Here is a 13,793-nt window from a genome sequence, read left to right as displayed (position 1 = left end):
GTTTCAGCCGTCAGCATGGCTGTGTCCGCTCCCGCCTTGATATCAGATATCAGACAATTTACCACAAATATTGACATATTTTATAGGTTTTAAGATTATTATTTTATGAAATCATTGAGTACAATCTGCTCCCCTGCATGAAGTATTATGGAAAGTTTTGATATTCTCTTCTCAGATGTAACTTTTAAACTAGTTGAAACATACAGTGTGGAATGAATTGCAGATATAGCAGCTGTCTGTTGAAATGTTTCTGAGATTCCAAACTTTGGTTTAATAATATACTGTTTTATACAGATGGAGTGCACAATTTGCAGTAAAACAGTTTGTGTTGTAATTTTTATAAAGTAAAACCACTCCTATAAACCGGAGCAACTATAGTTTGAATTGAAAAGCTAATTCCAAACAAAGAGGTACAGTCTAGGTAAACATACTGTAAATGTTATAACCATTTAAATTTCAGGAGGTAAAGGAAACAACATTTCCAATGCATGCTTCTGTTATGTTGATCAAAGTTGTTCTAGAATGATCTGGGTTTGCACCAGGTGGAGAGGGGGCAGCCAGGACAAATGTCCCCTCGCCCTGCAATTGCAGCCTTCCCATTCAAGAACTATCATGGGAACTTTGGCAACTGCTGCATTTAGGATACGAGTAAGCTTCTTTGAAGAATAGGTACATTTAAAAAAAAATATATGTTAAAATTTTATTTTATAGCAACTTGGAGGGAAGCTACAAAGATGACAGAAATCCATGAGGCAACAGGAAAGGAAAACGAAGGTAACAGTTCAGAAATTAACCCACAAATACAAAGATATTACTATGACATAATTGCTAATGCAGTTGCAAGAGAATTTATGCTAAGCCTAGAATATAACACAGAAAATTAAAAAAATCAATAGATTAACTAGAATGTGAACTCACAGCTCATAGATGCAAGGTGGAGAAAGCTGAGGCAAGAATAAATACAGTTGAGGACCACCTTTTAAATATATATTCAGGAATCTATGAACGATTTGCAAAAGAAAAAGAAAGTTTTGGTAGAGAAACTAGATAAACAGTTTAGATTAAACAATATCGGAATTGTAGAGGTTCCAGAAACTTTAAAGAAAAATCAATTGCTTGAATTCTGTGATTAATGGCTAGCAAAAATGTTGTCCTATCCTCTGATGACTATCCAATGATAATTCAGATAATCCATAGAGTGGAATCGGTGAGACAAGACCAAAATAACATGCAAAGACACATACTGTAATAGCAAAGATATTTGTGAGGATTCGCCATCCTGGCGGTCGCAGACTGTCTCCTCACCTCAATAATCCTCCCGCAACAGACACCCAGGATGCGCTATCTCGTGGTCCTGCTACGCATGCATGCACGAATCTTGCACAGTGTAACTCACTGCCCGCGGGTTCTGACTCTGGCGCACGACAGGTGCGCTCGTCCAGCCTCCCTGCTGACGTGCTTTCCAAGCTCCGCCCCGCTCTGATTATGGACAGGATCGGTGTGGGAGTGACGCGTTTTCTAGGCTCCGCCCCCTGACCTCTATGACGCGCGCGATCGGCCTCGTCTCCATCCCTGATCAGGCTGCATCATAGGGCCAATCTGTGTGCACCAGCAGCCTATTGGATTCTACTTCCTGGTTCGCCCTGGCTTGCTATTGGTAGGTCTTCCTTCCTGCTGAATACTCTCATTGATGAGCATAGTCTAGTGTGACGCCGTGCCTTGCTGCATTCCTGTTCTGTGACCTTGCCTTGCCGTGCCTGTTAACCTCTTGTTGCCTGACCATGCTTCTGCCCTTGGACTCCGCACCTCTCCTCTCCTGATCCAGCAACGAATGACCATTCTCCTGTCTCCAGTCCTGACCTTGGATAAGTACTCCAACGATCCGATACTTTCCTATCCTGAACCTGGCTACGTACCCCGACGATCCGCTACTCTCCAATCCCGAACTTGGCTATGCACCTGACGATCCACAACTCTCCACTCCTGACCTGGCAAGTACTTACAACTATTCTCACATCTATAATCCTGACCTGGCTTGCACGACCAATCTACATCCTAGGCGTGCCCGCGTGGCTACGGTTGGTGTTAATAAATTCCCTACCTCAGCACAGTGGTCGCGCTTCATTTGTGGTGAGCTACGCGTTACAATATTAAACTTCAACAACAAACTAAAACTACTAAGAGCATTCAAGGAGTTTGACCAGCTACTTTTTGAAGGAAGAGAAGAAGATAGTTGGGCTAGTTGGATAGTTGGTGAAACATTAATTTTCTGTAACTTACCAGCAACTTAATTTTTTTAGACAGACACAGACATTAAACCATCCCATGAGCTTGCATAAAACTGTGTGGCAAAAACTATAATGGGAGAGGTTACAGAGGAATGCAGGGGACAGCGGGACTAAGCTTGAGCCACTAAGGCAATGAAGGGGTTTAACTTCAATAGCCTGTTTATTTGGGGAAGAGGGGGTGGATGAAGGGGTAGTAGCCCCAGGGTGGGTGTTTAGGTCTGCTGGAAAGGTTGTGGGAGGATTTAACCCTTTCATTACCATAGTGGTGGAACCACTATGGTAATGAAGGGGTTAACCTGCCCCACAACACCCGCCACCCCCCCACTAGGACTAAACACCCAACTTTGGGGCAACTACCCCCTTCTCCCAATCCCTCTACCCCCAATAAACATTTTAAAAAACAACACTAATACCCATCTCCTCTACCCCCAACACCCCCCCCCCCCCCAACACATACACTACAGTAATGGGCAAAATTACTATTATCCAGATGAATAATAGTGCATTTGCCTATTCTAAATAAAACAATATACATCCAGCATAAATAAAGTAAATAAGACTTGCACTTACCCCTGCCAGGATGAAGGGTTTCCTCATCATCATCCTTCACATCCATGTCCTCCGTTGGCAGAAACACAAGAAGAAAAAATACAATCTAATGGCCCCTAATCCTTAACCACCTTAGCGGTTAATAACTGTTATAGTAATTAAGGGGTTAAGCCACCCTCCCACTCTACCAACCCAGAAGGCCTAAGTACCCACCCGACACAAGTATTCCTACCATCTACCCATTTATTGGCACAGTGGTACATCATACCCATATAATATGGACATGATAAGCCCATATTGTAACAAATCTAATCAACATGTCCAAAAATACACACCAATTAACTCCAAACAATAAACAGAAATAGAAAAAATAAATATTAATTCAAAACAAGCATTTTCCAAAAAATGCATTGTCTGTAACTGTATTTATCTGTTCCCTAAAGAGGCACAGATAAATACATTAGCAGTCAATGGGCAATCAAAAACATAAAAAGAAAAAATACAATACAAAAAAAATCTGAAAAAATAACATTACATACTGAACATTCAATATTTGTCTTACCTTTAGATGTCTTCAACTCCGAATCCCGGCATATCAGGAAGCTCTCAACCAAAGACGTAATCCTTCACCATCCTCTGCAAAGATCAGCATCAAGTAAAAAAATCTTCTCTCTTCCATCTTCTGTCATCTTCTTCGTGCATCTTTTTCTTCTTTACTTCATCTTCTTTATTTGTAATCCAATGTACCCCATGTTAAATCCAAAACAGATGTTGACTCGTTGGCATCTTCAGCTAAAATGAGACAGACTTATATAAGGCCTGTGTCATCACATTTGAGGTTCAGAGGGTTCAGGTCCAATCCGATTGGGCTCTATACCATGTTACAGTCTTTAAAAAAATTAAAGGATGTGACGTCATCACTAAGGGAGGTACATCACATCATTAAATACCTATGGCTGACATCACATGGTACTACAGACAATGGAATTGAAGACAATCCCATTGGTTACTGTACCATGTGATATGTTCCATTTGTTTAAAAGGATGTGACATCATCCCTTAAAGTGTTGTCATAGCCTTTAAAAAATTAGACATGTCACATGGTACAGTAGCCACTGGGATTGTCTTAAATCCCATTGGTTGTAGTTCTATGTGATGTCAGCCATGTGGATTAAAGATGTGATGCACCACCCTTGGAAATGACTTCACATCCTTATTTTTAATTTTTTTTAAGTCTGTCAAATGGTACAGAGCCCAATCAGATTGGTCCTGATTGGACCCTAAAATGTGATGTCACATGCCTTATATAAGGACTGTTCCATCTCATTTGAGCTGAAGATGCCGACGAGTCAACATCCATTTTGGATTTAACATAGGGTACATTGGTTTACAAGTAAAGAAGATTTGAGAAAAGGAACAAATTATGCAAGAAGAAGATGGAAATAGATGAAAGAAAATGGAAGAAAGATGACTTTTTTACCTGATGCTGATTTTCGTGGAGAATGGCGGCGGATTGTGATGGATGACGTCAAGAGCTTCCGGATATGCCAGGATTCAGAGGGCGAAGACATCTAAAGCTAAGACAAATATTGAATGTACAGAACTGTATGTACAGGCATACCCCGCATTAACGTACACAATGGGACCGGAGCATGTATGTAAAGCGAAAATGTACTTAAAGTAAAGCACTACCTTTTTTCTACTTATCGATGGATGTACTGTACTGCAATCGTCATATAAGTGCATAACTGATGTAAATAACGCATTTGTAACAGGTTCTATAGTCTCCCCGCTTGCGCACAGCTTCGGTACAGGTAGGGAGCCGGTTTTGCTGTTCATGACGTGCTGACAGGCGCATGCGTGAGCTGCCGTTTGCCTATTGGGCGATATGTACTTACTCGCGAGTGTACTTAAAGTGAGTGTCCTTAAAGCGGGGTATGCCTGTAATGTTATTTTTTCAGGTTTTTTTCTTTTAATGTAGTTGATTGCCTATTGACTGCAAGTTTACTTATCTGTGCCCCTTTATGGTACAGATAAATACAGGGACAGACCATTCATTGTTGGTAAATGCTTGTTTTTAATTAATAGTTATTTTTTCGATTTCTGTTTATTGTTTGAAGTTAATTGTTGTGTGTTTTTGGGCATGTTGATTTTTGTTTATGTTGATCATTGACTTATCATGCCCAAATTATATGGGTATGATGTACCAATGTGCCAATCAATAGGTAGAGGGTGGGGGTACTTGTGCCGGGATGTGTGGTTAGGCCTCCCATGTGGTAGCAGGGGAGGGTGGGTTAACCCCTTAATTACTGTCATGGTTATTAACCGCTATGGTAATAAAAGGGTTAGAGGCCATTAGATTGTATTTTTTATTATTGTGTTAATGCCAACAGAGGACATGGACGTGGAACATGGTGATAAGGACTCCCTTCACCCTGGCAGGGTTAAGTAGAAGTTTTGTTTACTTTATGCTGCTGTATCTTTTATTTGAAATTGTAAAATGCACTATTATCCATATCTGGATAATAGTAATTTTGCCCATTATTGTATTATATGTGTTGGGGGGGGGGGTGAGGAGGGGGGTAGTAGGGTTGTTGTGTTTATTTATGTTTACTTGGGGTAGCGGGTATAGGTGCAGGTGGTATTTGGCCTGCAGTGGGTGTTTATACCTACCGGGTGGGTAGTGTTAACCCCTTCATTACCTTAGTGGTATTAACCGCTAAGGTAATGAAAGAGTTATCTCCTCCTTCAGCACCCCCTCAAAGCCTAAACACCCATCATGGGTCAAATACCACCTTCACCAATCCCTGCTACCCACAATAAACATGGCACTGGTAGTCAACCCCTTCATTGTCTTAGTGGTTTGCCACTAAGGTAATGAAGCTGCCTGTAAAATTATTTTTATTGCATCGAATTGATGTCGGGTGTCTCCGGTGCTGATATTAATGTGTATCAGGTCCGGAGACTCCCGGATTCAATCCTTTGCAGGAAAAATGCATTTTTTTATTCAAAGTCCTTCTTGCAGATCCCATCTCGCCATCCTTGGGCTGGCGAGATGAATGTTTGATAAACCTGAAAATGCAGAGCTCCGATAATCTAATCCGATTTCCAGATGTTTTGCTACTCACACTGCTCCAGGAGTGAGAAATTACCCAAAAAAGTTCTTCCCTGTGTGATCTTACCAACTTATCAAGGCTTTCAGAAAAGCTACCTTGCACAATTTTGCAATATCTACACAAAAGCCTTGATAACTTGGTTATCGGAGCTACTAGAATGAGGCCCTTTATGTTTTTTAATAGGTTTAAATGAGTAGGTTTGCAGAGCTGAACCACATTGATTTCAGCTCTGGGCACCCCTGCTTCCTGAGATACTTACCTTAGTACGGGTGCTGATATCTCATTGCTGTTTAATTGTCCCACATCACATGGGCCAATAGGTAGCCACAAGGTATGATGTCACGGCTTCATATTGGCTCACAAGATGCAGGACATTTAAGCCACCATTATGTTAGCCCAAACAAGCACTGTCGGAGCTGCTCCCGACAAACCCTTCTGAGGAAAGTATCTTAGGAACCAGTTGTCCCGGGAGATGAAATCTATGGGGGTTCTGCTCTGGAGACCCCTTTTTCAAACCTATTTAAACAATAAAGTTCTCCAGGAGTGTAGCTTTATAGAACCTAAGGGAGTAGAGAAAGAAGCTGATGAATATACTGCTCCGACAAAGTTTATTCGAGCAAAAGCCGCACGGCAGGATGCGTGGCGGCAGCGTGGAGAAGCGTTGAGAAGCGGCTCGTTCGCGTGACGTCGGTGACGTCACAGTCACGTGCGCGCCCGGCTTCCCCGGCTTCCCCGGCTTCCCCAACTCCCCTGAAGGTTTGAAGTGAGGTAAGCGGGGAGCGGGGAAGCAGAGGGGCACAGCAGGAGCAGCTAGGGGGTCGGGAAGGTGTATAAATTGCGCGCGGATTGGAGGGGGGGGGGAACGGAGGGGACGCGGCTGGATGCGGCTGGCGCGCTGACTATTCTCAGCACCAGCCGGAGTAAGTCCTGGTCAACCGGCGGCTTTTGCTAGAATAAACTTTGTCGCCACTGTACGTAAAGCTGCAGTTCAGTCTTTTTTTTTTTTTTTTTAAATTTATTTTTTTACTTCAATAGTTTCATGTGTGCAATCTCTAATTACCTAAAGAACTGTATAGCTGCCAGTCAATTCGTTCTCCATGTATTGATAGGCGAAATTTGGTGACATAATTAGAGCTGTCATATGTTTTTATTTGCTTCTGTCAGTCAGTGGAAGTTCATGAATATTCATGAGCACTCCTGCACTGACATGTGCTAGAGGGAGGGCAGGGCTGACAAAGGGGTGTGCCAGAGCTTGTGACAGGACATGAAGGGGCAGTGCCTTAGCAAATGGCTGTTAAAATAGAATACAAGAAAATTGGTCTTTCAAAGTTGTTGTTTTTTAAAACAGAAAATGCTAAAAGTATTTTTTCTTACTACAGAACTGATTTATTAAAAAAAACACACATTCAGGATATTGACTGAACTGCAGCTTTAACACAATCTCTTCTTATTTCTCTTTTTCCTTCTTTTTGTTTCGCTAAATGTATATGTGATTATGTACTGTACAGGCCCGGCACAGTTTATTCTAACATTTGCCCGTTTTGTGCCCCTTATGAACGGGGCTTATTCCGGCTGTCGCCAAAACGGAGCCGCGAGCGAGCCGCATCTTGCCGCATCTTCCCCTTCCCTCGCGTTTAATTAAAATGCTCCCCTCCCCTTCCCCGAACCCTTCCCCGAACCCTGGCTGCTCCCCCTGGCTTGCGCAAAGCTGCGCGCAGCATCCCCCTTACCCCTGCTGCCTCTGCAGCCTTCGGGGATGCCGGGGAACCCTGGGCCGTGTGACCAACGCCAGAGTGACGCGCTGCACGCGCCAGGGAAATCCCCAAATGAGCCGCCGGCTTGCCGTCGGCTCCCCCACACCGCGGCTAAGGCCGTGTTCGAAGAAACAGTGTCGCCACTGTATATGTGACTAATAGAGATAACACTATAAAAAATATTTTAGTAACAAAAGTGGAAAAGAAAAGATTATCACACTATATACTTCTATATACAATATGCAGATGCACTGTAAGTGGGACATATAGAGATAACACTATACCTAAGGCTTTGTGTCCCCCATTCAGAAGGGTAAGACTATTGACATGTATATACTGCATGATGATGTTAAATATGTGAAACCAATAGAGATTACACAATACTTTAAGCCTTAGTTCCACCCTGAATGTATACCATCCCACCAGCCCACATGTCCATCATTACATCACCCTTAGGGCCTCATGCAGTAAGCGTCGATTATGTGAAATCGGCAATCTTACCGATTAGTCATGTTATTGGCGTTTTTTCCTCTCCGTATGCAGTAAGTGCCGAATACATTCAAAATCAACCCGAAAACAAATCCGCCCACTCTCACGATGATTAGCCGATCACACACAGGTGTATCAGCGTGCGTGGCGGGGTGCTGTTAGGTTGCCCAATCACAAATCTTGCTGAATCAGGCGAAACAAGCATGTTTTGGATTGCGCGCCATATTTAAAGGCAACGTGTACTGCTATTCATTCTCTGTGTTGTTGGGAGTGAGAGAGAGAGAGACGCACAGAGCTGGCTGTTTGAACATTTGCATATTGACTGAGAGACTTGTTGTGTATTGGGTGAGCTTTGTCCATTGTTGTTTTGTTTACATCTTTGTCTTGTTTTATATGTGGAAGTGTTTCGTGTGATTGGCTGTACATTTCTTGTCTGTTTTTTGTGAGTGCTGGAAGTATGCCCGCAAAGCGTGGGAAGAGTGATGCTGGTGGGAGTGGGAGTGCTACTCGTGCGAGTACGCGTCGGAGTGAACGTACTGTTCAGGGGAGTGATGTTGCTGAGAGTGAGAGTGGTGTTGCAGGGAGTGGGAGTGCTGGTGCTGCGAGTGCTGTTGCTGGGAGTGGGAGTGCTGTTGCTGGGAGTGGGAGTGCTGTTGCTGGGAGTGGGAGTGCTGTTGCTGGGAGTGGGAGTGCTGGTGCTGGGAGTGCTGGTGCTGGGAGTGCTGGTGCTAGGAGTGTGAGTGCTGGTGCTAGGAGTGGGAGTGCTGGTGCTAAGAGTGGGAGTGCTGGTGCTAGGAGTGGGAGTGCTGGTGCTGGGAGTGCTGCTGGTGGCACAGTTGCTGATGGGGTGGATGGTGGTGGCGTGCTTGCTGGTGGGCAGCTTTTGGAGGCTCTTCCATTGGAAGAAGGAGAGTCCAGTCAGCACCAGCCAAGCTCTGACCCTAAACCTGCTCGGAAGAAACGTGTGGAGAAGCCACGTAATCCTCGCTTCAATGACCAGGAAAATACAGCTCTTGTCACTGGCATTCTGGAGCACTATGACAGTATCTATGGACATTTACTAGGTAAGTGTACCTTTACATTTATTATTCAAATACATGTGATCCTAGGTCATCTGAGTTTTGTTCATATGCAAATATGGCTTCACAATATCTTTCTATGTTAATTAGTCTGGAAACACAGCTTTTTATCATGCCTTACAAGGACAACTAAACACAGGCGGTCAATTTGCCATAACTGCATACAATATGAATGCAACCTTGCTTACATGTATAGGTTTAGTAGTGAATGCTCATGTGCTTCACATATTACACATAAAACAGCATGTTTGCTATCTCTTGGAACAGCTAGCAGTGTAGGAAACTGGTGCTTATATTATTATTAATTTACCTCATATATTTTATATGTTTTTCAAGGGCGGACAAGTTCAGCAAGCAGAAAAGAAATGTGGGACACAATAGTCATTGGTGTCAATGCGTGTGGGAATCATGTGAGGGACAAGCGGAATTGTCACAAGAGATTTGATGATATTAGGTCCAAATTGAAAAAGAAAATACAACACCAACGCGTGCATGCTACTGGCACTGGAGGTGGGCCCACACCACAACGTCTCATATTAAGTCCATTGGAGGAGCTGCTTCGGGCAAAATTACTTTCCCGTCGTCGTGGAAGGCTTACCTGGTGACCGTGATAAAGGAATTTACCCCTCACAATTTCCACCAGGTGAGAAATATTACTGTACTAGGCGTGTCGTTGCTTACAGTTATTTTGCATAGTTACACTGCTTTTTATACTGTCTTCACAATATAAGCATACCTGCATCTATATATGTATATGTCTGATTCTGTATATATATATATCTCAAAATAGACATATATGTTGTAGTCCTACTAAAAGCAGTAACTAATATAGCACGTGCCATTGCGTGCTCATTTACATGTGAATTCCCAAAATGCATTGCTGCAGTGGAAGCAATTGATGGTGGGCGAAGATGGGGAACAACAGGGTAGTACACATGTGTAACACATGTTATTGAGAAATTATTACTAGCTACAGGTACAGAACATAAATATGTAGAATATTATTGTGTATTTTATTTATTTTACTCCGACAAACATGACATTACTGCCTATTTTAAGCATGCATCAAATATATTGCATGCAACGGCCTACAAACATCACTTGCACTAACACATCTATAGTTGTTTATGAAAAGGTCCATTTTTGCTTTAAGTCATATACAGACAGCATAATGAGGCACACGTATCATATTTTATGTCATTGTTTTCATAACTTAAAAACTGCACACGACTATTTAGCTCATCTACCATTGTGTTAAAGCAGCTGCAATTAATATCTCATCACAGCATACACTTCAACAGAGGGGGTGGGGTTCAGCACACACACTAATTACAGCCTCATTTTAGGGTCAACTTAGTTCACACCATTTTCACCTGTTTCAAGTAATTGAAAGGTCTGGCTGATTAGGCTTTTTGGGGAAGGGAATACCGTTCTTACAACCTCACTAGCACAACTGAAGTTAATCACACTCATTTGAAAGCTTCACTTTAGCTACTAAATGCCCCAACAACTCATTACTTATCAAACCGTACGTCACACATTAGTTCACTCATATCTATAGTTGAACTACTACTATCAACGACACATTATCACACACTGCATGTGTTGTCTTGTTTAGTCACAGCCACATTCATGTGTGCCACATCTTATATTAATGTACCACACATATCCTCTACCAAAAACAACACTTTTTGCAATATGACCACCTTAATGATAACCATTGTGAATGGTCATCTCATGATAGTTATGTACATTATGATACTGATATCACTACACAACATATGATTTTTATGTACAAATTTAATGTATTTTTCCTCACGCATTACTGCAGAACCATAGTATGTTGTATGTTAGGGAACTCAAAACTTCTAAGTACACAGGCATGTACATTGTTATTACAACTATTTATGTTCACTTTCACACACACATTTTGGGTTAAGGAAATGATGCTGTTAGGTACTCATAAATACAGAACATACAATAACTGTTTGTTCAATATTTACACATGTAAATGTAAAACTTATGTTATTGTTATATATAGTTGCCCCTGAAGGACATGTGTCACCTGAGACTGAACAAGTGTCTTCACCTGGGTCAGCCAGCTCAACACACCTAGAAGGTGAGTGTATCAGTTGGTGGCCATATAATATGTGCTCTTCTATATGTTATGTTGTCATGTTCATTATTTGTTTTGCACATCTTCTTTAAATAGGATTACTTAGTGTCAGTGAAAATGAAGTGTAAGGCAACTTGTATTGTGTTAGTGATGTTAACTATCATGTAGGAGTTGTGAGTTTACAGCAAGTTTTCATTCACTCATATTTCATACTGAGTCCAAACATTATTCTTAAGTCAAGGTAGTTTTTAATGTGAGGTTATAAAACTTATGGAAACATGTTAGTTGTTACTTATGACACAGTAGAATTACATAGTAACACAGCAGAGATTAACATTACATTTAATATTGTGTACATTTATTTGTAGAACATGATGAAGAGGATTATTATGATGATGATGATGATGATGACGCCACCGCCATAGACACACAAATAGAAGCAAGTGACCATGAAGACGTTCCAATTGAAACTGTTTTACCGCCAAATCGTCCAGCAAATACGACATACGATGCAATTGTAGCTTCTGAGGGAAAAATTGTGGAAGCAGAAAATCGTCGCCATTCTGACTTCATGACAGTGCTGGAAAGGATGATTGCACTGCAGGAAGAAACAGTTTCACAATTGGCACATCTCCACAGAGTCTTCATTGAAGTGCCGAAACAGTTGCAAAAAATCAACACCTCATTCAAAGCATTAGTTGTTCAGCAAACACAAGCTAATTACTGGAGAATGACTAATGTACCACAATTCAACACCTCCCAGCCAGGATCTGTTCATGCAGGTCAGTTTTCACCACATTCATCTGATATTCATTCACCAGGCCCAAATGTTACCGGTCAAGTAGCAGACATTGCTGTGCAGGTTCCTGATGACATCCTACCGCTGCCATCTGTACAAATTCAGCAGCAGACACCTACAAAGGAGCCCACAAAAACAAAACACAAGCAGTTACTACTGACCAGTTTTTGGTCAAAAACAACAAAAGACACACATGAAACAGACCAACCATCACTTGTGCAGTGTCTACCAACTAGCTCACATGTGTCAGTGGGCACAAGCCCTGTCCGTGAACAGTCACTACCCAAAAGCCCTGTAGGTGAGTCACTGGCCAAAAGCCCTGTAGGTGAATCGCTGCCCAAAAGCCCTGTAGGTGAATCACTGCCCAAAAGCCCTGTAGGTGAATCACTGCCCAAAAGCCCTGTAGGTGAGTCACTGGCCACAAGCCCTGTAGGTGAGTCACTGGCCACAAGCCCCGTAGGTGAACAGTCACTGCCCAAAAGCCCTGTAGGTGAGTCACTGGCCACAAGCCCTGCCCGTGAAGTGCCAGAGGCCACTCAAAGTGGCTCTGTTGTGCCTAAAGTTGGTGGCAAAAGAAAAAGGAAAATTCAAGAGACAACAAGCAGGCCTGTTACTTGCTCGCAAAAGGAACAAAAAAAATAAATGTTATAATTCAGAAAATATGTCTTTGGCCTTGTTTTGTTGACTTCAGATTATCTAATTACTATTGTATGTATGCTGAAGACTGTGTTGTTTCCAAACTTTCAAGTATGTTCTTGTACACGTGAAGTTTTGGAAATGTTTACACTCCTAATTAATGAATAGTGTTATAAATATTTATGTTTTTATCGTCTGTTCAGTAATGGTCCACCAGGAGCCAGTTGCTAAGTTTAGAGAAGCTGCCATTGACTTTGCAGCAAAACATTGCATTTGGGTGTGTTAATTGATGTAATCATTGCATGTGCATATTATTTTCATGCAATTATAAAAGCACCTATTTAACTGCAAACATCTTTCTTGTACGTGTACAGCAGGATTTTGTGTTAAATATTACTTACCTTTGCTGCCCATTGTAATGTTGTCCTTTAATCATTTATGTGTTCTTGTTTCAAGAACATCTCTGAATTTATACTAATATATATGTAGTATGTATTGATATATGCACACACACACACACACAGACACACACTGTGTGTCTGTGTGTGTGTGTGTGTGTGTATATATAGTGCTATCTAAACTGGTATAGATGTATTTACAAAAAACATACACTTCATGCTTCCTTGTGAAAACACAGTATTTTAATAATACAGGCCTAATGTTTGACAACTATACTAAGTGTGAGCCTCTAACATTATTGGGCGCAAACAAATGTTTATTACTTAATTCACTCATGTTTATCACCATTTAAATAGGTTTCATACAAGGCCTACTTACTGCCATCAATATGTTGTGTGTACTCCAGCAATATTTAAAAAAAAAAAAAAAAAAATTACTTTTTTATATATATATATATAATATATATATAAAAAAAAAATTATTATTTTTTTATATATTATATATATATACATATACACATACACATACACATACACATACACATACACACAATATACATATACTGCAC

General features: G+C 41.4%; 1 protein-coding gene across 1 annotated transcript; it reads left to right on the top strand.

The window, feature by feature from the left end:
- Window positions 1–734: 734 nt before the first annotated feature.
- On the top strand, window positions 735–12,832 carry LOC142503698 (uncharacterized). The gene is made up of 3 exons (XM_075616349.1): window positions 735–774; window positions 11,317–11,394; window positions 11,760–12,832. Exons 1-3 carry the CDS (start codon window positions 735–737, stop codon window positions 12,830–12,832), a joined length of 1,191 nt encoding a protein of 396 aa, XP_075472464.1.
- The last annotated feature ends 961 nt before the right edge of the window (window positions 12,833–13,793 follow it).

This window comes from Ascaphus truei, chromosome 1, assembly GCF_040206685.1.
Source record: "Ascaphus truei isolate aAscTru1 chromosome 1, aAscTru1.hap1, whole genome shotgun sequence".
NCBI lineage: Eukaryota > Metazoa > Chordata > Amphibia > Anura > Ascaphidae > Ascaphus > Ascaphus truei.
The sequence above is the reverse complement of the archived record's forward strand: the minus strand, read 5'-3'. Positions and strand labels throughout refer to the sequence as shown.